Raw genomic sequence first — 27871 nt, forward strand, 5'->3', positions numbered from 1 at the left:
ATCTCACTGTCCGAGCTGTCTCTCATCGCGATGATTCCAATTATACTGCAATACTGCAATCTGTCTAGTTTTAAAAACTTGTTATTCTCCTCGACAAATACCAAAAGTAACACAGGCATAAATAGGAACGGAAAACGTGGCAGGAAATGCTATTAATTTCGTATTACGCTTTCGTATTGATCTCAGCTATTTCTACGCGCATATATCTTTAGTATTATAAAATTATAAAATTATAAAATTATAAAAGTCCCTGCGCTGTGGAATAATTGGAATCGTTGCTGAAACGCAGTGCGTGTCCGCTTTCGTCTGTATGATGCAGGCTGTAAAAAAGACTGTGTTTCTGTGCTTTTTGTCCGGGGTGAACACACAGGTGAACTCGCAGTTTCTCCGTTTCATGAAGTTACTATTTATTAGCACAATAATTATTATTACATACGATATTCATAAACTTATTCCTCCAAGTGATTAATCAATGCGGATACATGTTACGAAACGTAACGATACAAATATATTTATATCACAGTCGTAGATAATGAAATTAACTTTATAACTCGAAGTTGTGTATTATTTACTTAAGTTCCTAGGATAATCGCCCGGGATTCCCCGCCGAAAGAAACCTGCGACTCACGTGACCAAAGTGCATACACGTACAAAAATCCCGCTGGAAAGTATTACGTCCGTCTGGGAGACAATACGAGAGAGAAAAAACTGCCACCCTTCCCTCCCTGGGCGAGCCTAACTTAGAGATACGCTGACGCGCTAATTATAATCTTAATTGCTAGAGATTTGATTCGCGTGGATAAGGTGAAACTCGCGCGCTTTGTTCCTACGCTCAGCGAAACGGCAGTTTCGAGGCGCGATGACGATGACGATGACGATGCCGAAGAGACGTCGAACGAGTCGCGTGGATGATTTCTAAAGGATAGAGTCACAAGTCGCTCTAATGATCGCTATCGCTACGAAAGGTACCTATTGTTAACTGTGCCTATACGTGGGATGGTGAAGCCAGTCTTCTAGCGAACGTCGCGAAACAACAAGGCTTTTGCTCGCGCAGGACTCCCTCCAGAAGCGAGGAAGCCGCTTCTCGAGGAGAAGGTATAAATAGACACCTTCGCTTTCGTCGATTACGGACTAATTACGTCTAAGCGAAATGACACTAAGTGAAATGAACATCTTTCAGAACAACATAACGAACGGAGAAAGGAAAAAAAAGAACAACCCAATCGATATCGTATATCGGTCGGTAGATAAATACTAGGATGATGCGATACTTTGGCGGACAATCGTAGATTGAAAATATGTAGAATCGTAAAGTGTTATTCCCTCTCTTTCCCCTTTTACAATTATACGTCGTACAAAAAGAATATTACATTCTGGATATTATCGTTCTCGGTATGTGTAATCATGTAATCATCGATCCTTTTCTACCAAAGACACGACATTTGCATCAACGCAATACGCAAAGATTCCGCTCGCATCTACAGAAGAACATTTCCCTTTATGTTTGTTTCAGAAGTCGGCAAGGATGCTAGGATGTTACTTCACTTGGACAGGGTCAACGACGAACCGCCGCGTTTCAACGTGTTTGACGGAGCGGCCGACAACAAGATCGAGAAGTTCTACCGGCGCATCTACGGAGACACATCAACGGCACCCGAAACGGTAGGAAGTAGAATTCGCTACATTTGGACACGTCATGCACGTCACACAATCCGGCTATAATTCTATCTAGTTAGTTAGTTAAATCTATTTAACATCGTGATACGTTACGTGCGAGCGTTACGAGAGCGCACTGGATCGCTGCTGAACTCGCTTGGGTTCGATCGTACAAATACATGCAAATCCTGCATGGATTCCGACGTGGACTGACAATTCCTAGTCTCTTAGTGATGGAAGCGCTCGGTACACTTCGATCTTCCGAGTCTCCGACAGATTCATCGACAGAATACCAAATCTCCCTCCTCTCCCCGATCTGTGATTTGCACACTTTGGCACACAATGTCCGCTTCCAGCGCGCGCTGTCGCTCGTAATCTTACGATTTACTTCGCATGAACCTTCTTTGCAGCACTTTGATTTATCGACCCCGTGGACGCCTGTCGATGTATCGCTACACGCACTCTTGCTCCCCCGCGACGGGGGATCGTTAATTAATCGCGCTTTGATCATGAAGGAAAACTGGCGTTTCCGCCATTTCCGCTTCGATATCCCTTTCGCGGCATCCTTTCCGCACGACTGCTTATTCCGCGAGAACCGCGCGGATGACACTTGGAAACATTCCGACTCCTCGTCGACCTAAAAACACATTGCGTCATCTTTCTCCGCTAAGCTGAATCAGCGGCTGAAAATCGGCCTTCTGCTTCTCAGAGTTACAGCGAGGCAAAACGAACCAAGCTTTTCCTTTAATCAAAGATAATTGCCACTCCATCTCCATAAGTACTTCGCGTTCCGTACTCTATTGGCCTCTTCGCGCGCTGAATCAGCCGAGCTGAAGCATCAAATCTTTAACGTAACTCGTAATGACGCGATTCACGTCGCGATTGTTCGCGCACCGTGTGTGCTGCGCACTTTTAAAGTGCCGCTCTCAGAGTGCCATTTTCACCGCGCGCGGCAACGCGCGCGCCTCCTAATTACGCAGCCTGCGAGAGCTGCCGTGTTTCCCTCGGCCGTCGCGGAGAGAAAGCCTTTCCTTTTTTTTTTTTTTTTTTTTCTCCTCACAACGAGCGGCAACAATGTGTATACAGCCGATGCGACGCCGAGGTACGAGGCCGCATACATTTGCATGATATACTTGCGAGAGCCGCCTGCTCCCCGTCGTTTGCTCTGAAGATCTCGCGCGTCTTCGGCGTCATTCGTCGTCCGTTCTTTTTCCCACATTACATCTCGCGCGCGCGATTCGAATTGCAAAGCGCGACACGGAGAGGCGGGAAGAGAATCGCTGCCGTCCTACTTGAACACTTCCAACGGGAACGCGTACCGTGTGCGAAGTAAGAAAGCAAACGGCGGCAATTATTATTTCCCGCTTTCGAGCGAAGCGAACCTGCCGACGCGCGGATTTACTCGCGGATTTAATCGCGCACGGCCTCATCAACATCGCCTTCGGCTTTCGACCCGTCGCTCGGATCGATCGCTCTTTTCCCGCTCAATGCGCGAAAATGTAAAAATCCCGGACAAACGTGACGCAACGACCACGATGACGAAACAATCTCCGACGAAGAAGTATTACGCTCTCTTTGAGGAGCGTCTTCTCCGCACAATGGCATCCTTCGCAAACGGAACTCCAACGTTTCTTTCTCTTTTTTTTTCTTCTCCAGACGAGAGCTATTATCGCGAATTACTGACGTATCGACTTGACGTTTCGCACAGAACTTCCTCTCTTCGCGCTTATAATAAGTCTCACGACACCGATGGCTATCCGAATGGACGCGATGGGGATCCGAAGGACTCTCGAAGAGAGCAGAACGCTGGACGTGACTCAGAGAGCCGCCTCGGGCGGTAACTTTCTGTTTCGCCCGCGGCTCGCAGTCGACGGTCGCAGTCGCGGACGTCTCTTCCTCGAGAAAGAAAGATGGAGAGAGGAGGAGAGACGGAGCACACACTCGCGCTCGCCGAACCGAGGGAGGATTGATGAACGCTACTCCCGTCTTGGCCCGCGGACAATCTCGCAGCGCGCGACCGCGCGACACTGACGGATTATATTCTTCCGGAGGAGGACGTGTCTCCTCCTCCGCGCCTGCGAATGTCGCGAGCGAGTTCACGCCTCTTCGTCTCTCCCTTCGTGGCCCTTCGCCCCCGCTTTCCGCTTTTCGACCTCCCGCCGCTCCTCGTCTCAGGACGGCGCTGAGGCGTGACGCGCGCGAGAGAGCGACAGGACTCTCGCTCGGCCCTTAACTCTTACCAACTAATTAGACGATGATTATATCGGAAGAGACACGAGAAGAGATGAAGATAAATTCGAGTAAAACTACGACGGAGCTCCTGAGGAACTCCTCGAGACACAAGTGTGCCTTCCGTCTCCTCTACGTCGTACGTTAAAGCTTCGTCGATATATCTCCTCTCCCTCCGCACCCCACGCGTCTGCAGGATCTTCTTCTACAAGTAGCGCGTCGCAGGTGGAGGAGGAGGAGGAGGAGGAGGAGGAGGAGGAGGAGGAGCAGCGGGAAGATGAAAGGTGTCGATCTCATCGAGTCCGCGGTGTAATCTTCCGCTTGCTTTTCTCGCCTGCCGTTGTGCTCTCTCGTCTCCTGTTCCCAGGACATCGAGTCCTCGAGACCTCGAGCCCTGTGCCGTCCCGCCGTGCCGATCGCCGGCCGGCCGGCCGCGGTGATTACTTGCGGGGTGGACGGCGGGAGTCGGGCGTCGCGCTGCGTCCCTAGGAGAGCTTGGAGGCGTCGGGCTTGTCTCAGAAGTTCGCCTCCAACGAGCTCTCGAGCTCGCTCAGGGCGGGCACCAGCGTCTGCAGCGAAAAGTACCGCGACCGGTCGGCCGCGTCCACGCTGGTCACGTGCTGGAACTGGCACGGCTGACTGATGTTGCTCTTGGCCGGCAGCACGACCTTCTTCTGCACCGGCTTCTTCTTCTTCTTGCCCGGCACCGACAGGCTGATGTTCTCCGGGCAGGACACCAGGCGCTCTATGTGCTGCCAGAGGTCGTTCGCCGCCTTGGAGTTGTCGAAGCTGAGCCCTGCCAGGCGAGTGTGGTCCGAGGAGAGACACATGGTGTGGAAGGCCGGCCCCGACACCTGCGACAAATACGTTTCGGAGAGAGCTCTTGCGCCGGGATCGTTCGTCTTTCTCGTCTGCTCTTCCTGCTCTTCCTGCTTGTCGCTCGTCGAGGGCTGTCGAGGGCGCGCGCGCGTTCTCGAGAGGAGGAGACGCGACGAGACTCGCGAGTACGCGACTGTACGCTTTACCTCGCCCGGCACGCATCGGCGAGAAACTTGAAACGGTGTTAAATGTCCGATGTTGTAATTGAAGCCGCTTTTCAACGTACGGCGCGCCGTACGTTGAACGCCAGCTAACGAGGTGAACGAAAGCCTCGCGAGCGCTCGCGCTCGCGCTCGAGAACGCGGATTGTTTATAACTGTAGCCTGCGCCGCGAGCAGCGAGCGCAACTCGTCTCGAATTTCGTATTTGTAATTTGAGATTGGATATCAATTATTCGCGCTAATGCTAACTCACCGGGCGCTGCGCTTCGCGCAGCTTTCGCGCAACGAGTACCATTCGCGTGCGGGAAATATGCTCGCGTGTCGGACGAACGATGAGAAGGAGTCTTCGTTCCCGGGAGAGCGAACCGCGAGACAGCCTTTACCTTGTACGACGACAGATTGTCGATGGTCTCGCGCCAAAGGGTGAAGCAAGTGCCGCGTTCCGCCAGTAGGATCTGGATCCGCCTCTTGGATCTCGATCGCGTCTCTCCGAGATCAAGCACCACCACGGGTATCCCGGTGAAGCGAAGCTCCCACCTTTCCGTCTGAGAAGCGCTGCCGAGATACAGATTCGCCAGTGACTCGCAGACGAACACCTGAGAGAAACGCGAAACGCGCCGAGATTAGCATCTCCCAAACATCCCTTCGAGACGGCTCTTCGAGGCGGCTCTCCCGCAGAGCCCGCTCTCTCACCTGCGATTTTAAGCCGCGGAAGAAGGTCTCGAGTTGCTCGCGCTCCATCTGACTGACCGGATCGAGGCGGGACTCGTCGCTGTTCTCGGAGCTGTCGCTACCCTCGTAGCTCGAAGTAGCGGAGGTGTCTGCCTCGCCCGTCGAGGATAGCCGTCTTCGCGTGGTGCCGCTGTACTCGCTGTAGTAGGACGAGCTGTGCAGCGACAGATTCGACTGCAATGCGGGACAAGATGACGCATAAACCGGCCCGTTCATTGTTGCCTGCAAGAGAAACGGGGAAACGTGAGAGATCGAAGAACGATGCGCCCTTGCGCTCGACGTTTCGATGTATCCGTCCCGTCGACATCGATTTTCCAAAGGTCGTTGATATCGAATTGCTCTCACATGGCTGCGCAAGAGAATTCAGCGTGGGCAAATTTCCGACAAATACAGATTTCCAAAAGTTGGATTGGATGATCCGATAATAATTCCGTTTGACCCTTCTCGAGTAACGTAAGCTGCTCTTTCTCTGCTACGAACGCTACGAAAACGTAAGGGATTTATTACTATCTGGATCCGTCGCTTGCTCATCTTTACCGTCGGGATATATTCAATGTGCATATAGACGCATCATTATACCACGGAGAAAGAAGGACAAAGAAGCAGAGAGAGAGAGAGAGAGAGGGAGAGAGAGAGAGAGAGAGAGAGAGAAAGAGAAAGGGAGATCACCGCCCTTCTGCGAGCGCGCGCAAAAGCTCATCGATTTCTGGTACAGCGCCTGGATTGTGCGAGAGCGCACCCCATAGTGTCATTCTATAAATATCCGCGACCCCTTTTATTATGCGCACGTCCGATTACCCCAGGAATTTCGATCGTCATCGAAAAATACACCTGCCGGACGAAAGCGTAAGCGTCGTAATCACAGCGTAACTCAACCTACTTACGCTCTGCATCATCATCGCGCTAAGCCGACCGCGTGCGTGTGACCGAAATACTACAACCGACGATCGATCATGATGCAATATTTTTAAATTTAGATTAAGAAGGACATTTCTTGTCCTATAGACTAAACTCGACATTGCGTAATAATAATAGAAGAAGCGCTGCCTCAACGTTTCTTCTCTCTCATAATCTCCTTATATTTTTTTATGAATTTTTCTGTTGAATTGGAATTTTTTGTCGCGTTAAAAATGTCGACAGGATTTATAGATTCAAGAGAGGAGGAGAAGAAAGAATTATGTAAATCAGTCTTGGTCGTTATCGTGGCGGCCAAGGACTCAATGATCTGGCATGAAAAAGCGAGTTGATAAAAAACGCACCATTAATTAAAGATTACACGTTAGACCAGAAGTTGACGGAATTTCCGGATTTCGCCACGAGCGAAATTATTTATCGATACATCCCGTCGCGATAAGTTTGATGAAGGTCGCCTCAAAGGTCTCGACTGTTTACTAAGCGTTGATTGTTATGATCTCTCGGCCGTTGTGTACATACACGCGTCTTTCATTCACTTCCGAGAATAATGGACGGTTGACGGGTCGGCTGACTGTTTTTGTATTTCCGTGTGTCGCGTACCTTTCCGCGATCGTGTTTATTATGTCTCGGGCCGGCGCACACACACCACGTCGCGTCGCGGAATGTGTGTATCGGTTTACGATATTCTCGTCGGCTGATTTAAACATTTCGCCGGCTCTTGAGATATTGGAGTTCGCGTGTCGGCATCGCGTTGATTAACACGTGTTTCTCCGATCGAATCGCATTTACGCGAGTGTCAGTGCTGCTGAATATCTGGAGTCACGGGATAATCAGGATCTGGATCAGGACCGAGGACGTCGAGACGTGAGTAGCGGCATATATTTCATATATTTCTAAACGCGTGTGTATATGTGAGAAAGCATTTATTGCATATATTAACTTATCATATCGAATCTTTTCGAATTTAATGTTTGATTACGTTTGATGAATTTGTTAAAAATAAGAAGATAGCCAAAACGAAAGGTTCTATTCTAAAGTCTATTCTAAAGCCCTTCGGCACTTATTCGCCAAGTGTTATTAACTTTATAAATCCCTGATTATTTTATCAATTTTATTTACGATTTCTTTCGTACGATAAGAAACACTGCGATTAAAACAGCCGAGCGAGCTTTGAATCTTTTCGGATATCTATTATAACATCGAGACACAAGACAAAAGCGCGTACAAATATAATAGATTCTATATTGACTCTTCAAACTCGACGGAGTCTGCAGGGTCAATATAGAACCAAAACTCCAGCGAGCCGGCGTCGTAAACCGAACGCAGGAACATTCCGCGAGATACCGGAGACTCTGTGAGATCTCACGCGAGAGGTAAAAAGAGAGACGTGTAAATGGAGAGAGAGAGAGAGAGAGAGAGGGAGGGAGAGAGAGAGAGAGAGAAAAAGAGAGAGTTTCGCAGTGACTCGCGCAGGGGTGGAAGACCCTTCACGTTCCTCCGACATGTGACTCCAGAGGTGAGAAAAACTGGGTCGTCGACTTCGATACCGCGATGACGCAAGGGAAAGAGAGAGAGAGAGAGAGAGAGAGAGACCGCTCCGTGAGAGAGCTAATCGGGCACCCAACGGCGTGCGGGGGCGATTCACTTAATGCTCGCGAGAAAAGTCCGGCCTTAATTTGATCAGCGCCTTTCGAGCTGTTCGGATGGCTAATCACGTTCGTTGCCTGTGCGTTATCAGTCGCGGTACCCGGTTGTAGAGAGAAATTCCACTGCGAACGATGAGGACGACGGTCTTGCGTCGCACGAACTCCCCTCGTTTATTGATAATGACGACGACGACGACGACGACGACGGGGACATGTCCGATGCACGATCGTGTCAACGATCCGCCGGTACTTGACGGCACGCGTTACTCACGATCGCCGATGACGCATCGCTGCGTCGATCCGACCTTATTAACCCTCGTATGGACGGACGGCAACGGAAATCGATCTTCCCGGTGGAATGCGGGAGCGCGATTCCTTTACGTCTCACGGAACCGTCGACCAGGCGAGTTTTATTCGCAACGTTATATTTTCTCGGTGCGTGCGCTCGCGTGTCTCTCGTTCGCCGATAGATTTGACAGACGATATAAATGTTTCAGCTCGGTTCGACACCCGGCCGGATAAGCTGGAAATATTACGTATTGAGCGTTTGAGATTGTTGTGCGAAAACGCAACGACACGCGACGATAAAAGTCTCTTTAATCTAGGGAGTAACTGCGAGACAGAGGCCGATCGGATGAAATCACCGTGACGGAGGGAGAAACAAACACACGGTCTATACTCCGAATTGAATAGAAACAAAATATCAAAAAATGCGCGAGAAATGATCTACTCCCTTCCCCCGGACCCTTCGAGCGACATGTGAAAAATTCCGATAGAAATCTCTTTCCGACTTGTTCGTTTTTGTAGGTCAAACGTAGAAATGGGCGGCGGGTTCTTTCGAGTTAATTAACACGAGGATGGAACGATGTTCCGCGGCAAGCCGGTATATTCATCACGCTAATTGTAACCACCGGAATAATGTATAATTCAGCAGGACTCGTCTCTCTTTCTCAGTGCCGCCGGTGTTGATACGCGAGGCAAGTTCCGAAAAAATTGCGGTCGGAGATAATTTATCCGAGGCAGCGAGACGTCGCGTTATAATAGATGAGGAGGAATTAAATGCTGTGAAATAATGTTGAAATTACGATATGTAGGACGCTAAAGTAACGAACGGATAACGTGTAACGGTGCTCTCGAGCGTGTCATGCCGGGCACAAGGTCGCGTGGCGACTTACACTGCCAATCATTGACACACGCTGAATAAATAAAAGTCCGATAGTCGACATTCTTTGCCGGCAGTTTCTTGATCGAGCATTAAGGTGTGTGTGAGAATTAAGAAAATAAATAAATAAACATTAAACAGATGACATATAATTAATAAATTCTCATATATCTCTCTCTCCCTCTTATCTTATATAATATGTATCTATATCGTATCTTCGATACGTCACGTCAGTGTCTGTCAATTAGTGGCTAATTAAGAAATTCGCTTTTTGTTTCAGATCTGCCGACGCTTAAGCAACGGATGAGCTTTCGGCGGATGCAGAAGCTGTACCGGAGGATCCGGTTCGGGCCGAGCAGGATCGGCTCGAAGGTGGGTTTATAGACTTTCTTTAGACCGTACTTTTGCGCATTCAACCTTTTGCGACCGAAAACTGGAACGTTATCGAAGAATTATTGAATGACGGTCACAAAAGAATTTGAATTGTTTTTTACTTTTCTTGTTCAACCATTAAGCCTTGTGTCTAATCGACGATCGTATGTTTTCTTGTGTTACAGATCTGCGGCTGAATGTGGCCGATCCTGAGTTCCTGTTAGATCGGTGAGCTTGAAACAAAGACAAAGAGGTGGCAGATTTATATTGATAGTAAGAAATCAATGCGATTTACCCCAGTTTGTAGAGTTTTGCATGTACACTGAGAGAAAAAGATATATATTTTTCTCCCTTAACCAAAAATAATAATGCAACGGACGCATCGAGTTACTCTCGGCTATATTATAGTAGCGTTTGATACAGAAATGCTTATCCTAACTATAACTATTTCGTCACACAGTTACAGTAGCAAATGCTAAACACGTTCTCTCAGTGTAGGGTTTTGCATGTCTGTGTTTGCGCCGTCCTTCATAATTTTGCGCCGTAATACGTGGAATTCGTGATTGCCACTTTGACCGTTGTTGAAATTTTCTCAAATTTTCACGCACGCGTTATATCGTCGTTTCATCCGAGAAATTACACCGCGGAATTTCCGACATTCACACATCTACTGTTTCTATGAAAAATTAGGATTCTCGCGAGACGACAACCTCGTGTTTCACATGGAAACGTCCGCGAAATTCCCAGATATTTATCTCTCGATTTCACAAGCTCCACAGGGAGAGTTCCGTTCGCGATTCGTCGCGCGCGACTCGCGAGTGTACTTCCACAGCATCGCAACCGCGTGCTTTTTCCGTGCTCGCGTGCGTTAAAACGCGATTGCGAGTGCGATGCAACGAAGTAAAGTGCGCGAGGAGCCACCGACGTGGGACGACGGCTGCTGCTGGATGCTGATGCTGAAGAGGGAGGAGGACGGATGCAGATCGAACCGCGGCGATCGGCGGCGGGCGTCTCGTCTGTCCCGGAGCTGGACGTCGCCAGAAATCGACGCCGATCGGTGAGTGCTGACAATTTGAGCGCTCACGCAGCGCCACGTTACGTGGTGCGTGTGATATCTCAATGTAAATCGCGTTGATCGCCGACGAGAATTGAGTCGGCGCGCGAAGCTTGTACTCGAGAGCATTGCGAGAAATCGCAATCGACGAACGATTTAGGGAGCACTGACGCGCGGCAGCGCGCGCCTTTATAGCGACCAGTTATGTAAATTCGCGGTTCTCGCGGCGAGAAAGAAGAACAAGAAGGGAAATGGCGCGTAGAGAAAAGCAAAATCGAACGAGCAGCGAGACGAGCCTGAGTGTGTGCGACGCACGAAGTACTCTCCCTTTCACAATCGACCCGCATCTATCGTCTACGGGTCTCGCTCGTTCGCGCATTGCGCGATATCACGGTGCGTGGCGTAACGTTACAATTTGAAACGCGAGCCTGTCCGCTGTCGCCGGTCGCGCGGGCGCGCGAAATGCACACCGGAAGCGCATTGTCCAGCGCAGCGGCGAGGGATGCGGCTTTGTTCCGCGAAAGCGCGATAAGGGCCCGCTCTGCTTCGCTGGTAGATAAACCGCGGATAATTACGATCACACGCCGTCTCGCGTATTCTCACGAAAGAACGCGTGCACGCGCGCGCCTTCGTTCGCACCCGCTCGACGGAAAATAATTATCAAGCGGATTAATTGGTGCGGTAGACACGGAGAACGCTGTGAGACGCTTCCTTTCTTCCCGAGTAAGAGTCTCCAGGGTTCAATGATTTTCCTACGTGTCGCCGCTTAACGGCGATTTCTTCCTCCCTCCACCTCGCCTTCCGCACTCTTCGTTCCTCCGCTGATGTAGCGATATATAACAGCAGCTGCGAGCAGTTGCTTCCTTTTTTTATTTAAATGATTGTATAATTTGGACTGTCGCCTGGACTTTCCCCACCGCGATTGTTCTCGCTGACGTGGACGAATTTCGTCCGGCTGAAATATAATGGGCGTTCACGCGCATTTTTCGTGCGGAACGAGCGGTTACGTAGGAGTCCGCTCCATTGCGACACTGAGCGCTCGAAAGTAGGACGACGGTAGTGTTTCTTATCGTGTAGTTCCATTAACAGGCGATAAACAGCGTAGAATGCGCTTAAGGAAAACTCGAGGACGCGTCGCGACGACGTCGGCTTAATTGCGGCTTGTAACTCGTGCTCGTCGCAACGTCGCGGCTCGGGTCGCCGCGGACGGGCCGTTGAAAGTCGACCCGTAATCCCGTCTCGTAATTGCGATTGTTGGAGACTGCGAGCCGCGTCGCTCGCGCGAGCGAAGACTGCATTGCGGCTCGAACGCGGCGGCTCGATTTCGAAACGATTCGAAACGACGGGGTGATATCAAACTGATTGATGTTCAAAATAATCTCGTTCGGTGACGGTAAAGTTCGGACGATAAAGCGATATGAGACCGCGATATCACGGCGACGTGCCGCCGTGTCTAAAAACAGGCTCCGGCATGAGAGAATCTTGAGCAATCTCTTGGGCGAAGAGAGAAAGCAGTTCGGAAGAGTAACGCAACAGTTCGTCGCCGGGCGATCGACAGGAATGTCACCTGGTCGAGGACGAAAGATTAATTACAGCCGGACTAATTAGTTTGGTGGCCGCAACGGGGCTAAACGCTCCGACTGGAAATTTATAGCGTCTCCGGTGCGAGAGCGAGCACTCGCGCGCGCGCTCCGTCGAGCGTGAAACGTGCTCGCAATTAAAAGTAGGTGACCCCGAGGCCTTCGGCTCTATTGTCGGCCTGTCCGGATTAGAGCGTCGCTCTTCCGCGGGCCATTTGTTTCGATTAGCCATACAGTTGATTGCTTTCTTTCGCAGGCCGCGCGGAAATTCGGCGGACTTTTGTTCGCCGCGCGTGTATACGTCGCGGCTATATATCGTTGCCATAAATATTAATTAAACTGCGACACGGGACAGGCTTTAATTGATTTTCACTCCGTCCCTCTCTAAAAAACCGAAAAAAAAAACAGGGCTAGAAAGTGACGCCCGTTTCTATCGTAGATCTCGATTAAGGGGGGATCTCCTGGTGTAGAGGATCGGGAAAATCGATTGTATTTTTTCGCTAAATCGCTAACTTTCGATCTGTAGAATGCAGCCTTACTTGCATATTCGAGGCGTTATTTGCCTCTTGGAGCACATTTTGCACGCAGCACCGTAAATTTTAGACACCCGGTTTTATATTTCGAAAATGTTGCGACTTCTGTACCCAAAAAAATTTTACTGTATATACTTCAAATATACAATATACTCCCAAAATTTCAAAATGATTTTATTGCGCAAAAAAAAAAATTGCTAGACACCCTTATTTTTAGGCTTTTACACCAGGATGCTCCCCTTAATCGAGGCGCTTAATCCTGCTCCGATTTCGACGAGACGACAGCGCGCTTGTCGCAATCTCGCGGAGGCACGGCGCGAAATTTGCACTTGCAATTTCTCTCTTCGCTAAACTTACATCTCTCTCTCTCTCTCTCTCTCTCTCTCTCTCTCTCTCTCTCTCTCTCTCTCTCTCTTTCGCTGAGCTACTCGATAAATAATACTTCAACGCGCTTCCGACCGACGCACTTGTACAAATGCCCGACGGTATCCGTTCTCAGCTCGCGCTCAAGTCGCGCTCCCAAATATCTCCCTCTCTTTCTCTCTCCGATCGCTCCGACGCTCCAGCAGCATTTTCGGAATGCTGCCGTAGGTGCGGCACGGCGTTCTTACGTCGGCGACGCATCTCGCTTTCGCGAGAGCCACTTCGACACGAGATGTGCAAACACGCGTCTCTCCGCTCATGACACTCTCTTCCCGGATATCTCTCATGCCTGTTGCGTGATGATCTCCGTTCGCGAGAGTGGTGCAGCCTCCTCTCTCGTTCCTCGGCACAGAGAGCCTCGCGACAGCGCGCAATAAATGCGAGTACAAACGACGACGACGACGACGACGACGACGACGACGACGACGACGACGACGACGACGACGACGACGACGACGACGACGACGACGACGACGACGACGACGACGACGACGACGCAATAATCTATCGACGAGACTTTCGCCGTCTTGCGTCTGTTTCTCGCTGGCTGCCTGTCGACGCCCGCCGCCATCGCCGCCGCCGTTGCCTCAGTCCCTTTCGGCTGCACTCAGCCTGTTTTCCGTCATTTCGTCCGCTATCTCCCCCGCATTGTTTCCCCCGTCCCCAGTGCATTCCACGCATTATGCCGCCGCAACCGGCCGCGTCTCCCTCTCGTGCACAGCGACATCCTTCCCGGTACATGTACACGCGCGATGCATTCGCGCGCCACGTCGCGCGGAAACATGGCTGGGCGGTGCAACGACCGGCGTGAATTCCGCGTGCGACGCATCGAGAAACTCGACAATTTCCAGCGGTTAGCGTGCTTATAGATACGCGGAGGCACCCTGCGCTCTGTTGCCGGACAGCGAGGTGTAACGACGACGACGACGACAACGACGACGAGAACGGGCGACAGACTCGAGAGGGAGGAACAAAGAGAGAGAGAGAGACGTGAATAGAGCGCGAGAAGAGAGGCGCGCGTTTGTCTCGCAGGTACAAAGTGCGTTATCAAGCTTGCTTCGCTCTGCTCGGGCGATTAGATAACGCGCCACTAAATATCCGGCTGTGTATCATGCGGTCGTTCCGCGTACGCACTCGCGCAAATTGACCCGCTGCGAAAAAATGGCGTCCGATCGAGAGTCGCGCGCAGCAGCGGCGGCCTCTCGTTAGACTCGCCCTGCAACTTTGGACTTTGGCTGTCGTTACCGCGGCATCGTCGTCGCGCAGATATAATATTTAGCGAGTCGCGACAACGGCAGTGTCGTTAGAACTTGCGGAATGAGTCCGCGCGGTCTCTCCCGAAGCCGCCGAGAAGAAGTCGCGCAGCGTCCCGCGATTTAATATCTCGCGAGACGTTTTCGCCCGCATTTTTATGCCCGCGTTTCTTTCCTCTCTTCCTCCGTCCTCATTCCCCCCCCCCTCTCCCACTGTGCGCGGCTATTCTTCGCTCGGGCTTTAATTTAAAAAGTATACGCTTTATGCACGGAGACATCCGCGAGACGGTGAGCGCGCTCGCGGAAGTCTCGTCCAGCGTTTCCGCCGGTAGACAGGTAGCGCTGCGACAGGGACTCGAGACACATTTCGTGTTTTAATATTTTACGTGACGGGGACGGCCGTGCGATTAAAGGCAACATTGACCGAGCTCAAGCCGCGTCTCGCGGATGTCGCGCCGCGCGGCGATGCGACACGGCGCAACGCGCGCCGAGATTAACGCAACTCTGTGCGCCGCAACGCGCGCATTATCCTCTCCCGCGCGTCCCTCGTGCGCTCTCCCTCGTGCGCTAATTACCCGCCACTTAGCACACATTATTAAACATGCGCGCGCGTATGAGACTTAATTCCGGCCCGCCGCTCGGTCCCGCTCGGATCCGCGCGAGCCTCTTCACGGGACTCGACAGTTGCCGATGGATGGTATAATAATCGTAAACGCGAATTAGCAAGACTCGATTACGTCTGTCGAAGGACATTCGCAAGTTCATTGCGAATGAATGCAAATGGCGTCGCGCGATTCCCTCCGTCGGAGCTCGCGTGGTAATTGACATCGCGTCCCATCGATCGCTCTGTGTGACGGTGATTAATAACGGTTATTAATTTTAATTGTAACATCATGCCGTGGCTTCGCTATTAGGTCGAAGCGAAATTGGCACGAAGTTGTCGCGACTCGTCGAAAGAGAGAACGGATTAACGGAGCTTCGTGTCGAGTGGAAGCTCGAATAATTGATAAATTGCCTTAATTACAGCCAGTGTGTCGATGAGGAAGAGAGAGTGAGAGAGAAAGAAAGAGAGAGGCACTCAGCCGCACGGCTGTGTGCGCGATCCACGTATGCGCGCGATAATTAGCGCGCCAATTAGGTGTAGTCGTTGTCCGCGGCGAAAACAAGCCCGGGCCGCCGAGTCCGTCTCTCGGTCTCGTTGTCCACCGCGGTATGACAGAAATGCCAGACGCGTGACTACTCGCGTAGTAGCGTAATTATTACGGGTACATGAATGGGCCGTAATGAGAAATGGCGTCATCTCCATCAACGGGGCGCATTCGCGGAGAGATCGAGGGGACGGCGGCCGCGCGCGCGCGCGCTCACTTTCTCGTCTGCGTTTCGCGGCTACTCGATCACTCGTGAATCACACGGGACGACGACGATGACGAACGAACGCGCCTCAACAACGGCGCGATCCAGCCGCGGCTTTGTCCGCGAACCAGCATGACTTCGTTCAATCAGACGTGCATCGCGCAATGACGCGAGTTTCTAACGACTCGCTCGCTCGCTCGCGATGTAACGCGATCGACGACGCAATGCGTCGCGGGCTGTTCAGGAGGGTTTAGGAACACGCGCATGTGTTGAATTATATGAACGAGAACGCAAAGGATTTTTTCAAGCTGTCGATCAAGTCAGCGGGCGTCGCTTTCCCGTTGCGTCTGCATCGACAGTCGACAAGAATCTCAAGCAAAAGTGCTGTTTTCGAGTTCTCGATTTCTTCCTCGTTGGGAATGAAAATGAATTGCCGGGCGTAAAATGATGTCGCGATGATAGCGCGAGCGAGTCTCAATTGTTCGGCTCAGTTAACGCGCGTGTGTCGAGCTCACGGCCGGACGGCTGATTATCGCCGCGATATTTTTGCCTCGATCGTTGACGACTGATAAGTCGTCCTGACGGGAGCAGTCGGTGAGAGAGAGAGAGAGAGAGAGAGAGAGAGAGAGAGAGAGAGAGAGAAAGAGTCACGCGCGAAATGAACTGTCCGCCGACTCCTTGATCCCTCCTTTCCCGTTAGGATTGGCATCGGCGAAAGAGCAACGTTAAACGGGAGCATTCGTTATCCGATATCGATCTCGGTGCATTATTCTTCGTCGCCGAGGGCTGCCGTCGTATTCGCGCTGCTGCGCGAATTCACCTCGCGTGGTTTCTGTATTCGAGCGACCGATTAACCGAGCCGATAGAGCTCCACCGTCGCGTCGTGGGGGGGGGAGGGGGGAATGCAATCGAAATACACGGGAATCGCTATCGGTTTGTTTTCCGTGTAAATTACAGCCGATTTCCGCCGCGCCGATTTTCAGCCCTCGAACAGATACTCGTAGCCAATTATCGGATCGGCGAGCATCACTTTCTCGTGACCGGCTGGGGTCCTCGGATATTCGTGACCGCGCTATCGTTCACGAAGGATTATTCGTGAATTAATCTCCCCCTTCCCTGCACCGCGCCACCCTCCCTCCAGCATCCGGCTCGGATATTGCCTGATCCAAGCTGAGCGAGCTGTAAATCTCGATATTCATGAATTATACGACGGCCTCTCGTAGCAGCTGAATTTGTTTCGCCAGCGAATTTTTTCGACGGGATCTTTGAGGATCGACGAACGAGCTTCAGCGGCGTGTAAAATCGACTTTTGCGCGGTGGATCAGCCGGCGGGCGCGCTACGCTATAAAGATAACGTTACCACACGGCCGAGAGACGCTAAAGTAAAACACGCGTGTACTTGCACGCTCTATTGTGTAATTTGCACTATTTATCACACAGCCGTCGAGCGCTCTTTCGCGCATATAAATCACTGTCCGCCTTCGATCCGCGGTTCAAACGAGTAAGTTTCGGAGAGCGCGCTGAAATGCGCAGAAATCGCGTCAGACGACTCGACGACTCGAATCGGATCGCTGTGGCGAATAGAGCAATTCAACCGAAGGAATCGCCGAGCTCCCGTATTTGTCATCGAGAACGGTCACGTGGGTTACCTGTGCTATTTGAACGAGACTGACGAAACGAGCCCGTGGGCGAGTGCAGAGGCAGGCGATAATGCTCGCGGCGCGCGGAATTTACTTTCTCGCAGTCGCCGACGTTCCTCGACTGTGCGGCTCGCCGACCGTTCCGCGAGTAATGATTCGCGGCGTAGGATCATTGGCGAATAAATTTCTCGCGCTCGAATCCGGGTCAAGTGTTGGGGAAGTAATAAACTTGCTAATCATCGGTTTTATCGACTCGTTAACCTCCTACATATTCGATCTCCCGATGGGGAGGGGGGGGGGAGAGGTCGAGGGGACGTCGTACGGAGTTCGGCCAGGCCGGGCTTATCGCACTTTAATCGAGACGCACGTTCGCCCAGTCATCGCGCGCGTACTTCATTATCACCAATCATCGCAATGAGCGAGCAGTCAGTGAAAGAAATTCAATTCCTCGCATAAATTCGCTCGTTATCGCGGCTAACTATCCGGAGCGTGTGCCTGGGAAATATACGTACTGAAGCTTTCGCGCGATGAAATTGACATAAATCGCCGCGGAAGTTGTGCATCTTGCTGACGATAATAGTGATATCGACTTTCTCTCCCCTCCTTCGTCTCTCGATGAAGCCCGATGAAGCATTGAAGTATGTCGTAAGACACGCAAATTCATCGGACATTTCGATCGAGCTGACGGCGGAAGGATTGCGCGAGTCCTTCTCGTTAGTCACTCGCCGCGCTCATCTCGCAGAGATCGTGATCTACGAACAGATCCTGATCCTTGATCTTTGGTCGCGTCGTTGATCACGTTTGTTTCTTGCGCGATTGATTTATGCAACGTCTGGCCGTAACTCGAGCTGAGCAGCCCGCGCACGACATTATTTTCCGTCGTACGTTGCTCGCGAGGTTAATAAATTGCGCGACTGCGCCGCTCTCGGCGAGGATAATTAGGCCACGCTGAATGAATTCCGTCTCGATGGATTCTGACCTTGTTTTTGTTGTGCTTTCGACTCAAAGAACACCGCGCGTAGACGCGCTGTAGACGTGCGTCTGCAGAGAATTTACGCGACGCCATCTTTATAACAATATAATTTCAACGAATTTATATATATATATATATATATATATATAGATACATGTGTATGTGTGTGCGCGCGCGCAAACCGTATATATTACATATCCCTTCGTTATACGATCCACTGTGCAGTTTCCACGCATTATCGATGAAGTCGCGAATTTCTGTGCCGCGTTCCTGCGAATGACGCAACAATAAAGTGCGGCTTAATAATCAACGAGCATATTCGCCGCGATAAAATCGCAGAAGGCGACTATTTACAGCCGTCAAATAAGCACGTAGCGAGAAAGCGGGCAATGCCGCCGCCGCCGCCGCCGCCGCTTCGTGTTTCCGCCGATTATCATGGCGATCATCGGGATCGCTCAGTACCGGTCGGACATTTCCCAACTGGGTATATAGTACATACTGTTGCTATAATCGCAATTATGTGCGTCATATATAGCGCGGTAGACCTCCGTTTCGAAACGAAATCACGTCGTCAACAAGTCACGCGCAACCTAAATCCTGAGGATCTCTTTCCCTCCCTCTCTCTCTCTCTCTCTCTCTCTCTCTCTTTCTCTCTCTCTCTCTCTCTCGTTGAAAAGTATCTCGCTTATCCGCTCTGATATCGAGCTGTCCTTTGAGAACGCGTTTCACCTCGATAAGTACATGTCGCTCGTCTGCCCCGCGCGATGAAAAACTCGTATCGTTCCGTTAAATATCGATGTCAAATGGCCTGTGAAACGTTAACCAGGCAACGTTGAGGTTGAAGAGGGGTGGCAAGAGGGAATTCGAGCTCCACCCTCCTCTGGAAATTCTAGCCGACCGAGTCGTTTGCGCACCGAAATTACGGGCAGCAGACGACGCTATCTCTCGAGCCCGATACAACGCGAGGCGCGGGGAGAATGAACGACGACCCGGCGGCGGTGGGTTAAGTGAAACAAATTTCCCCGGCGTGTCACAGACCGCGTCGCGGAGGATATCAGAACGTATGAAAGGCAAATTCTTAGCGCTCGTTTAATTCCCCTCGCCGAGCGGCTCCGTCGGGCTCCTGCGAAACAACGCCGCGCGCGACGCGCCGCACAACGCGGCAGCTTTTTATTATGTGCGTTTACCGCACTCGCGCGAAGCACCGCGGCCACTCGACTCATGAATAAAACCGCGTGCGGAAAAAGCCGAGTTTTTACACACATCCCCGCCCGTATAACGAGGTGTGTCTCTATTCAATAGAATTCGATCCGTGCAGACACGCGCGCATCATGCCGGAATAACGCGGCGATCGAGTTCGCGCGCGCGCGGACTACGCAAATTTTATCCGGCGATTATTACCTATTCAGGGCTCCATGCCGCATCGGTTCGCTCGTATCGGCAAACAGCTGCCGGCTGCGCTCTCTCTCTCTCTCTCTCTCTCTCTCTCTCTCTCTCTCTCTCTCTCTCTCTCTCACTCACTCACTCACTCTCTCTCTCTCTCTCTCTCTCTCTCTCCCTCTCCCTCTCTCTCTCTCTGCCGCCTCTCTTTCTCTCGCAAATATTCGAGCGTATCGATAAACCCCGGGCACTTTTGCACTAGCACTCCGATAAAACGAGCGCCCCGCGCGCGTTCGAGTCCTCGACACACGCGAGAGCGCGCTACACGCAATCCTGGATGGAAGCTGACGCGTCTCCAAGGCGCCGGCGTTCCCCGGACAAGGGGATTATCATCGGTTGCACCTTGAAGTACTTCGACGAGGCGAGGCGAGGCGAGGCGAGCGGATGTGCGCGAGTGAGGGACAACCAAGACAAACGAGACGACGAGGACGACGAGATGGCGTACCCGCGAGGCCGTGGAGAAATCGAGAGTAATTCAAAGTCGCTTTCCTCGGGACGCGCGCGCGTGGGAAGGAAAATAAAAATCCACGAGTGATCCCGCCGGCAGATTAGCACGCTCGTCGTCGATGTCGTTGCGCTCCCATTCTGCCATCCGCACGCGATCCTGCGCGCAGCAGCGGCCTCTTCGAGCGAGGACTTAACGTCCGTGGATGAATGGCGACAGGAAATTCATTTGCCTCCCGCCGCGGCAGACAATGGCGCAGGTCTTCGCTCGATTTAGCCGCTTCGGCTGAATCCTTACGACCGGATCGTCCGTGTAACGAAGTCGTAGACGGGATATCATCCTCCTCTCTCTCTCTCTCGCTCTCTCTCTCTCTCTCTCGCTCTCTCTCGCCGGCTGCCGAGTGGCACCGGCAGATTCGCTTGTGGAGTTCTGCGAAAACCGTCCACACTCGTCGGTTCAGTTGCTCTGCGATCGCTCTGTAATTGTTAGCGCACGCGAGTAACGTCTCGAAACGCGACATATTTGCGGTGAACTTGAAGATTCCGACGCGTGACACGCAGTCGATTCGCAGATCGGTCCCATCGGTCCCAGCAGCAGATCGCCGATCGGTCTGGTCGTTTCGAAAGTCGGCGCGCCCCTCCGTAAAAAGAGGGAGAAACGTGTATACAACTCTCACTCTCTCTGAACAGTATTTTGCCAATTTGACAAATCGGGCGCGCGTAAGTCGGACGCGCGCTCGTCGGCTTTTTGACTTTCGACCGCGCGCGGCGCGAAGTGCCTGCCTGGTGGGGGGACTTCACGCGCGCGTCCGCAAGGTTGAAAGAAAAAGTGTACGTGCCTTAATCTATGCGCTTTCTCTACACGTGTTGGAAATCGCGCCCGCGAGCACTCGTGCGTCCGCGGCCGCGCGCGGAAATGTCAGATTGCAGCACGTGCTACACGTCGTGCTGGTCGATGATCGAGAGAGAGATTTCAGGACGCGGAGGGTGCCGGGAACACGGCGTGCGCGCCGTGTCTCATTCATGCTGAAAGCCGCTCGCGTAATCGGCCATAATTTCGCCTCCGCCGTTTACGACTGATGTTTGTGCCTGACGGAAGGGAGCGACGCAGGAGCGCGCGCAGGAACCTTTCTCTCCTTCTCTCTCCCTCGCTGTCTTTGTCTCTCGATAAACGGCATCCCCCGGCTCTTTGTGCAAACATCTGACTCTTGTATTCGTCTTGCTGCGAAATTACGCGAAACATTACGCACCGCACAAAGCCAGAGCGTCTTGCGCGTCTCCTCGCCGAGCGCCGCTCAAAGCCCGGGAGATGAAGTTCTTTCACGAAGAGCTCGCGCCGGCCGACGACGACGACGACGACGACGGCGACTGGGCCGAGGAAACTACCGTTAACGCTCGATACAAACGTAACTACTTTTTTTCCTTTACGTAACCGGTATGCGTCGTAGAAACAGTCGGCTGCCACAAGACGCCGGAATCGTCGAGAAAAAGGCGAAAGAAGGAAAAAAGAAAGAATGGGACGCGAGAGAGGAAGAGAGAGAGGGAGGGGGAGAGAGAGAGAGAGAGAGAGAGAGAGAGAGAGGCGAAGCAAGCGACGCAGCGCGTAAAGCGGGCACCGGTTCGACGCCGAAACTCGCGCGCGGCGGCTTCGATCCGCCGAGTGTAACTGTAAATTAAAGACGGAGACACGCACGTATAAAGCACGAAACTCGTTCCGCCGCTTAATAGCCGGCTAACGCGGCGCGCATAAATCGCCGAGGAAGCCGCGCTCGCTCGCTGTTACGCGAAGATGCGCGCACGCCGTCGCGCCGCCGCGCGCCGTGTCGGTCGTGATATGCCACGGATCCAATCGACGAGCGCGACGAGCGCCTCTCCTCCGGCAGCCCGGCGCATCCCGGCGATCGGATAGATTCGCGCGTAAAAGGCGAACGATGAATAAGGAGATTTATGCGGGCCCTCTGCCGTGTCGCGAAATGCAATATCGCTCGCCGGGGCTCCTCGCGCCTTTCGGCCGTTCGGGCCGAATTCAGATCGGCCGCGACTACAAGTCCCATCCGCGCGCGAACATCCCCGGAGAAAGCGCAGCGATTTGAAAAGAAACAGGTTTGTGCGAGGAGCGATGCTGCGCGGTGTATTATAATCCTATATATTAGGCTCGTCGCGCGCAAAGCAACTCTCGAACGCGATTCTGGCGAGAGGCGATTAGAAGAGGCTGCGGCTTGTGATCGTTAAAGTCTACAACTGAGGGAAAACATCGCTCTGGTGTGATAATGGACGAGGCTACTGCCGACTGGAAGAGATCCGCGAGAGTGTTGAAATCATACTCAAGTAGACTGCGCCTTCTCATGAGAGGTTTGAGGTACAAAGGGCAGCTTCGACTGTCCACAGGCATATGTCGTCTTCGTGTAGCTGCCTCGGTTAGGAACAAAGCTAGACAAAGATCGCGAATTCCTGCGGCACACAGCCGTTCTTCCCGGATTTATTCTGTACAGCCCCTTGCGGAGCGCGCACAGTCTATGCGTGCTAGTTTACCCGATAAGGATCGATCGGGAATGCATTCGGGTGCCGAAGAGACAATTCGAGGGATGACGTAAGTTGAGCGGACTTGAGAAAGAAGATGATTGCACGGTGGTCGTGTGAGACGCAAAAACTCGCCGTGTACTCGCTTGCGTAAAACGCGCGATGTAGAAACGCGGATTGGGGCAATTTCGATCGGCTCCATCGGGCTTCGTCTTTCGGCGCTGGGGTAGCTCGAGCTCCCGGGGAAGCGCCCCGGAGACGTTTCTCCACGTAGATTCCTGAGCGCGTGAGCGTGATCTGCATATTCGCCGGTACGCGCCGCGGTTGCTTTTACGGAATGCACACGCCGGCGGAGCGGGACGAGAGGCGTATTGTGCAGGCGTGCAATAATTCAAACGGACGTAGAGTTACGTTGCAGCGGCGCGTCACGGCACGACAGACGTTGAAATGATTGCATGCAACAGCAACAGTAACAGCGGCAGCGGCGGCAACGACGCTGGTGGCAGCGCCAGAATTCGCGAAAGCCCTATTTCGCTCCATCGGCTGCGCGCACACACGTGTGCACGTCACCGTTCGAGCAAAAGTTAAAGCTTATTCACGTGACACGTGTACGATATCGGCGACTGGAGGTTCGCGTCGTTACGTTCGTTCGTTCGTTCCTCCGGCTCGCGCGTGCCGCTGACACACGCCGACTACGACGCACCGTGTGCGTGCGTGCGTTCGCTCGCTCGCTCGCTCGCTCGCTCGCTCGCGAAGAAAAATCGATGGGAAATCAGGTTAACGCTGGCAGAATGCGTCCGTCCCGCAGGACGTGAGAGGGCGAGTCGACGTACGTAATATCACGTTCGAATAACACATCGAGCTGCGAGATTAATGTTTACTCCGAAATATGGCCGAATATCAATTCGCGAGTAATTTAATTAATCATCGCGTCTAATGGACATTAACCATTCGTACGTAAATTAATTATCAAATATTAATTAATCGACGAGAGAGAGAGAGAGAGAGAGAGAGAGAGAGAGGGAGAGAGAGCAGCGCTACGAATAATATATCGCTTCCGCGACGGGGCAAGCGCCATTTTTGCGCACGTTAAACCCTCGACGAGCTCACCTCGACTGAACTCGCGGAAAGAGGCCCGGCTAAACGCCCTCAAACGTCAACAAACACACCCACTCTTTGGTCGCGCTGGTTACCTAATTTATTTGACATCGTGACTGGCCGCACCGCGGAATTTTACGTAGCGCGGGCACTAAACGGCGCGAGACTCGCCGCGTTGATCAATATTATCAGAGCTAGTGGCGCTTCGATGAATTATTAAACGCATGCTTTTCGCGGCGCGTTTGTCAAACTCGCGCGAGTAATTGAACGCGTGCTACGATGTGAAAATATCATATTATACGCGTTATAACACATTCCATTGGCGAAAGCGCTGACACGCCGTGCCGCGAAAAGAGAGGAACGCTCCGCACTGTAGAAAGTAAAAATTGGCGGCGCCTCGCGAAGTATCTTGCACGTTCTCCCCGGCGAATTCGAGATGGAGGAAGAGTTTATAACTTCCTCTGCTGTCTCCTTTCGATCAATCCTCCGTTCGATCTTCCCGGCGTCGTGTCCAAGGCTGCTTGATCGATCGCGCTTCCCAACGCGCCGCGGTGATGCTCGCGGGGAATTTTCTATAGAGACGCGCGCGGAGTCACGTACGTCGCTCATGGAGATTCACGTATATCGGCTTAGTTACATGGATAGGCAAAAAGCGGCGGCCGGGATTAACGCCGGGTTATATTGCATCCGGAATAAAATTCAGAGAGGATTAAGTCCACAGACAGATAGAGAGAGAGAGAGAGAGAGAGAGAGAGAGAGAGAAGGGAGGGCAGGGGGAGAAAACGCCGCGGCTGTATGTATGTGTGTCTATAGAAAGGAAATCGCGGAAGATGCAACGCGCGCTTTCATTATCCGCGGGATACGTTTCTGCGATTAAAGCCGAAGCCGACTGCGTCGTTTTTCCGCATTAGAACGGCGCGCGCAACGAGGAGCACCGGCCTTTCAAATAATTGTTTATGAGTCGCCGATAGCTGCGACTAATTTACCGCCAGATATACTCTCTCTCTCTCTCTCTCTCTCTCTCTCTCTCTCTCTCTCTCTCTCTCGCTGAAACTCGCTCTCAGTGCCTGAACTGCAAAAGCCGATCCATAATAGCGCGCAATCCGTGCGACAGCGTAATGCAACGGCGTAACGAACGCTAATGTAACGAGATTAATTACCCGCCGCTTGGCTTTGGCCCGACGAATTGATTTCTGCTGAATTTTAATTACGAATTATGCGACAGTCAAACGGGAGATGCGGTACACACACGAATATATTATATATGTCAGCGGTTACGAGACACGTACTATAATTAGTTTTAATTCGCGCGCGTCGCACGCGGTGTGCAACGAAATATTTTATAAGAATGCGTAGAGGGGACGAAAGGACTGCGGCGAGATGAAATCCTTGCGGTGTCGGTGGAGCGTCGGAGGGGACATGGATGAACGAGAAAATTTCTATATTAAACTCTCCCGGAGAATCTCCCTCCGTGGGGGATGTCGGCGCTTTTGCGGACACGACGGTGTTAATATCGCGGATATTCGTCGAGCGTAGCTCGCGACCGCGAGAAATGGCACGAACAAAGAGAGGCCTCCTCTCACGCATCCGAGATTTTGATGTATGGAAGTGCTCCTTCTCTGCGCACCGCAATGCCGGCGCGGTGCTTTATCTCGCCTTCACTCAATCTTCTCAAAGTTCTCCATCGCGCGGATGATTCGAGGAATACATACGCGCGATGAACGCGTGTGTTTCATCTCCGTAACGCGCTCGCGATTCTCCGGATATTTTGCGGGAAATCTTGACGGAATCCTGCGATCCCGAGGATCTTCCTGCGCGCGCGCGCGCGCGCGCGCACACGAGAACTTCGTCCGAGCGCCTGAAAACTTTGGACAATCGACGTTTTTATTTTAGTTCAACTTTTCCAACGATGTAAATTAGCCTTCGCGTCGCGGTGGATAAGTTGGACGTGACTGAAGTTGCGCGGAAACTAATCTAACGGGATGCGAGCCGAAGAGAGCGTGTGCCACTTGTGTGGACGTAAGATTAAAATATCACGGAGCGATCGCACCCGCGCGCGCGCGCGCACGTTACTTTCGCCGTTTTAATTGGAGAAGTTCGGCGTCGAAAGTCGTAACCGGCGACAAATGACGATAGCGATCCACGATCCGTCGCCGATTACAAGTGGCAGCCAATTTTCAAGCGAACACGCGAGCGAGCGACTTGATTGCCGATTGTCGTGCGCGAAACGATCGGCCAACTCGACTCAATTTTCTTCGACAATACGGCGGCGACTCGACTCGCGACACAAAGCCGGTAGGAACTCGTTAGGCAGCGTTTGTCAGGCAAGAGCGTTCTACTTGGCGGACGAGGGAACTTGAAGGACCGTCTATATAAGCGAGATAGAGAAGCAGAAGTTTTCGCGCGGAAACTTGCCGGAGAAAAGGAGGAGTAGGAGAGGGGAGGGGGAGGGGAAACGAGAAAGAGACGCGAACCTCGAGGCATTCGAACTGCCGTAATTTATCCCCGGATTACGTTTATATAGAGATATCTTTTCTCCGGCGTCGCCTGCGACGCGTTAACTTCTCCGCTAGAGTCGATTAACATGTTTATTCGCCGATATTTCATGATTTCCGATATTCCATTCGTCGAATGTGGGTCGCAGGTACTTTCGTCCCCGACGGACCTCAGTTATGCGAGATCGCGATTTAACCGAATGCTTCGCGAAACGAAGGTTTCTCGAAGCCGAAAAACCGTAGACCGCTCTATGGAGCGCGGTTTACCGCGCGAATTCTGCAGAAATGCAGATAATCGATCGTCAGAAATCGAGCGCTGGAAATCGCTCGTCCGTACGATTCCAGCTCTCGTCGCGTAACTCCGGAGATCGCGGGACTCGCAGTTTGCACACGAAGGAAGGAAAGAAGGGGCGCAGGAGTGGGTGGCGTTATATCTCGGAGAATGTGCACGCTATCAATTCAGAGCTGATGATTCGCTTCCGCCGACGCAGCCTCTTAGTCATTTGACGCAGCTGCCGAATAACAAACAGATGCTATTCCACAAAAATTCGCTTCCGCGCCATCTTGTCGCGCACACACACACACACACACACACACACACACGCTGACGTGCCGCATATTAAGAGGAAGTATCATGTTTTATGCATACTGCGTGGTATCCTTCGCGGTCGCTTCGGAAACAATCGTCGACGAGGCTCCTGCCCGTCGCACCTGTGAAGACCGCGAAATTTGCCGATGAAATCGAGCGCGCGGTCGCGAGTTGCACGCGCCGCTTGTCTGTCGATGATTGCTCTCTCTCTGTGTGTGCGTGTGTGTGTGCAAGGACGCGTATTTGCGTGACAAATATTTGCATCGGCGAGGAAAGATTCGAAAGAATGACGGCGGTAATATATATTGGGGAGATAACACGCGATTGTTGCCATCCGCGGTAAATTCGTCATCCTCCGGCGAACACGGAACGTCGTTAAATTCCACCCACGTGTCCCCCCCAAACTTGCTCACATCGTTAGTCATCCTTATTGGTATACGTCAGTTAGGAGCCATTAGCGGACGCTAGCCGTCAGAAGCATTTTCAAGCCCGTATACGAACAAATAGACAGTCGTAATCTCGACATCACTCGGCGATACTCGATACGATAACGGCCATTGTATATCGGAGCTCTGCGTGTCGAGGAATTACGGCAACAAATCGACAAACGTTTTATTTACACTGACAATATACGGGAGATTAAAGGCGCGCGGCGCACATCGACGATCGAGACTCTCTCGCCGTGATTCCAGAGTAAGTGTGCATTCACGTCATCGTTGCAGGC

At 52.1% G+C, this 27871-nt stretch overlaps 1 protein-coding gene across 2 annotated transcripts in view; it reads right to left on the reverse strand.

Annotated features, from left to right (window-relative positions):
• Positions 1-386: 386 nt before the first annotated feature.
• The window catches only part of MESR3 (misexpression suppressor of ras 3), a 54083-nt gene continuing 26598 nt past the window's right edge, over positions 387-27871 (reverse strand). For both annotated transcript variants that reach the window (XM_025300461.1, XM_025300462.1), the window contains exons 2-4: positions 5619-5879; positions 5309-5521; positions 387-4739 (exon numbers count right to left, since the gene is read on the reverse strand). In XM_025300461.1, the coding sequence (XP_025156246.1) occupies positions 4401-4739; positions 5309-5521; positions 5619-5873 (807 nt within the window). In that variant the 5' untranslated portion in view covers positions 5874-5879 and the 3' untranslated portion in view covers positions 387-4400. The remainder of the gene's footprint in view (positions 4740-5308; positions 5522-5618; positions 5880-27871) is intronic.

The sequence above is a fragment of the Harpegnathos saltator genome, unplaced genomic scaffold (assembly GCF_003227715.2).
Source record: "Harpegnathos saltator strain DR-91 unplaced genomic scaffold, Hsal_v8.6 scaffold37, whole genome shotgun sequence".
Lineage (NCBI taxonomy): Eukaryota > Metazoa > Arthropoda > Insecta > Hymenoptera > Formicidae > Harpegnathos > Harpegnathos saltator.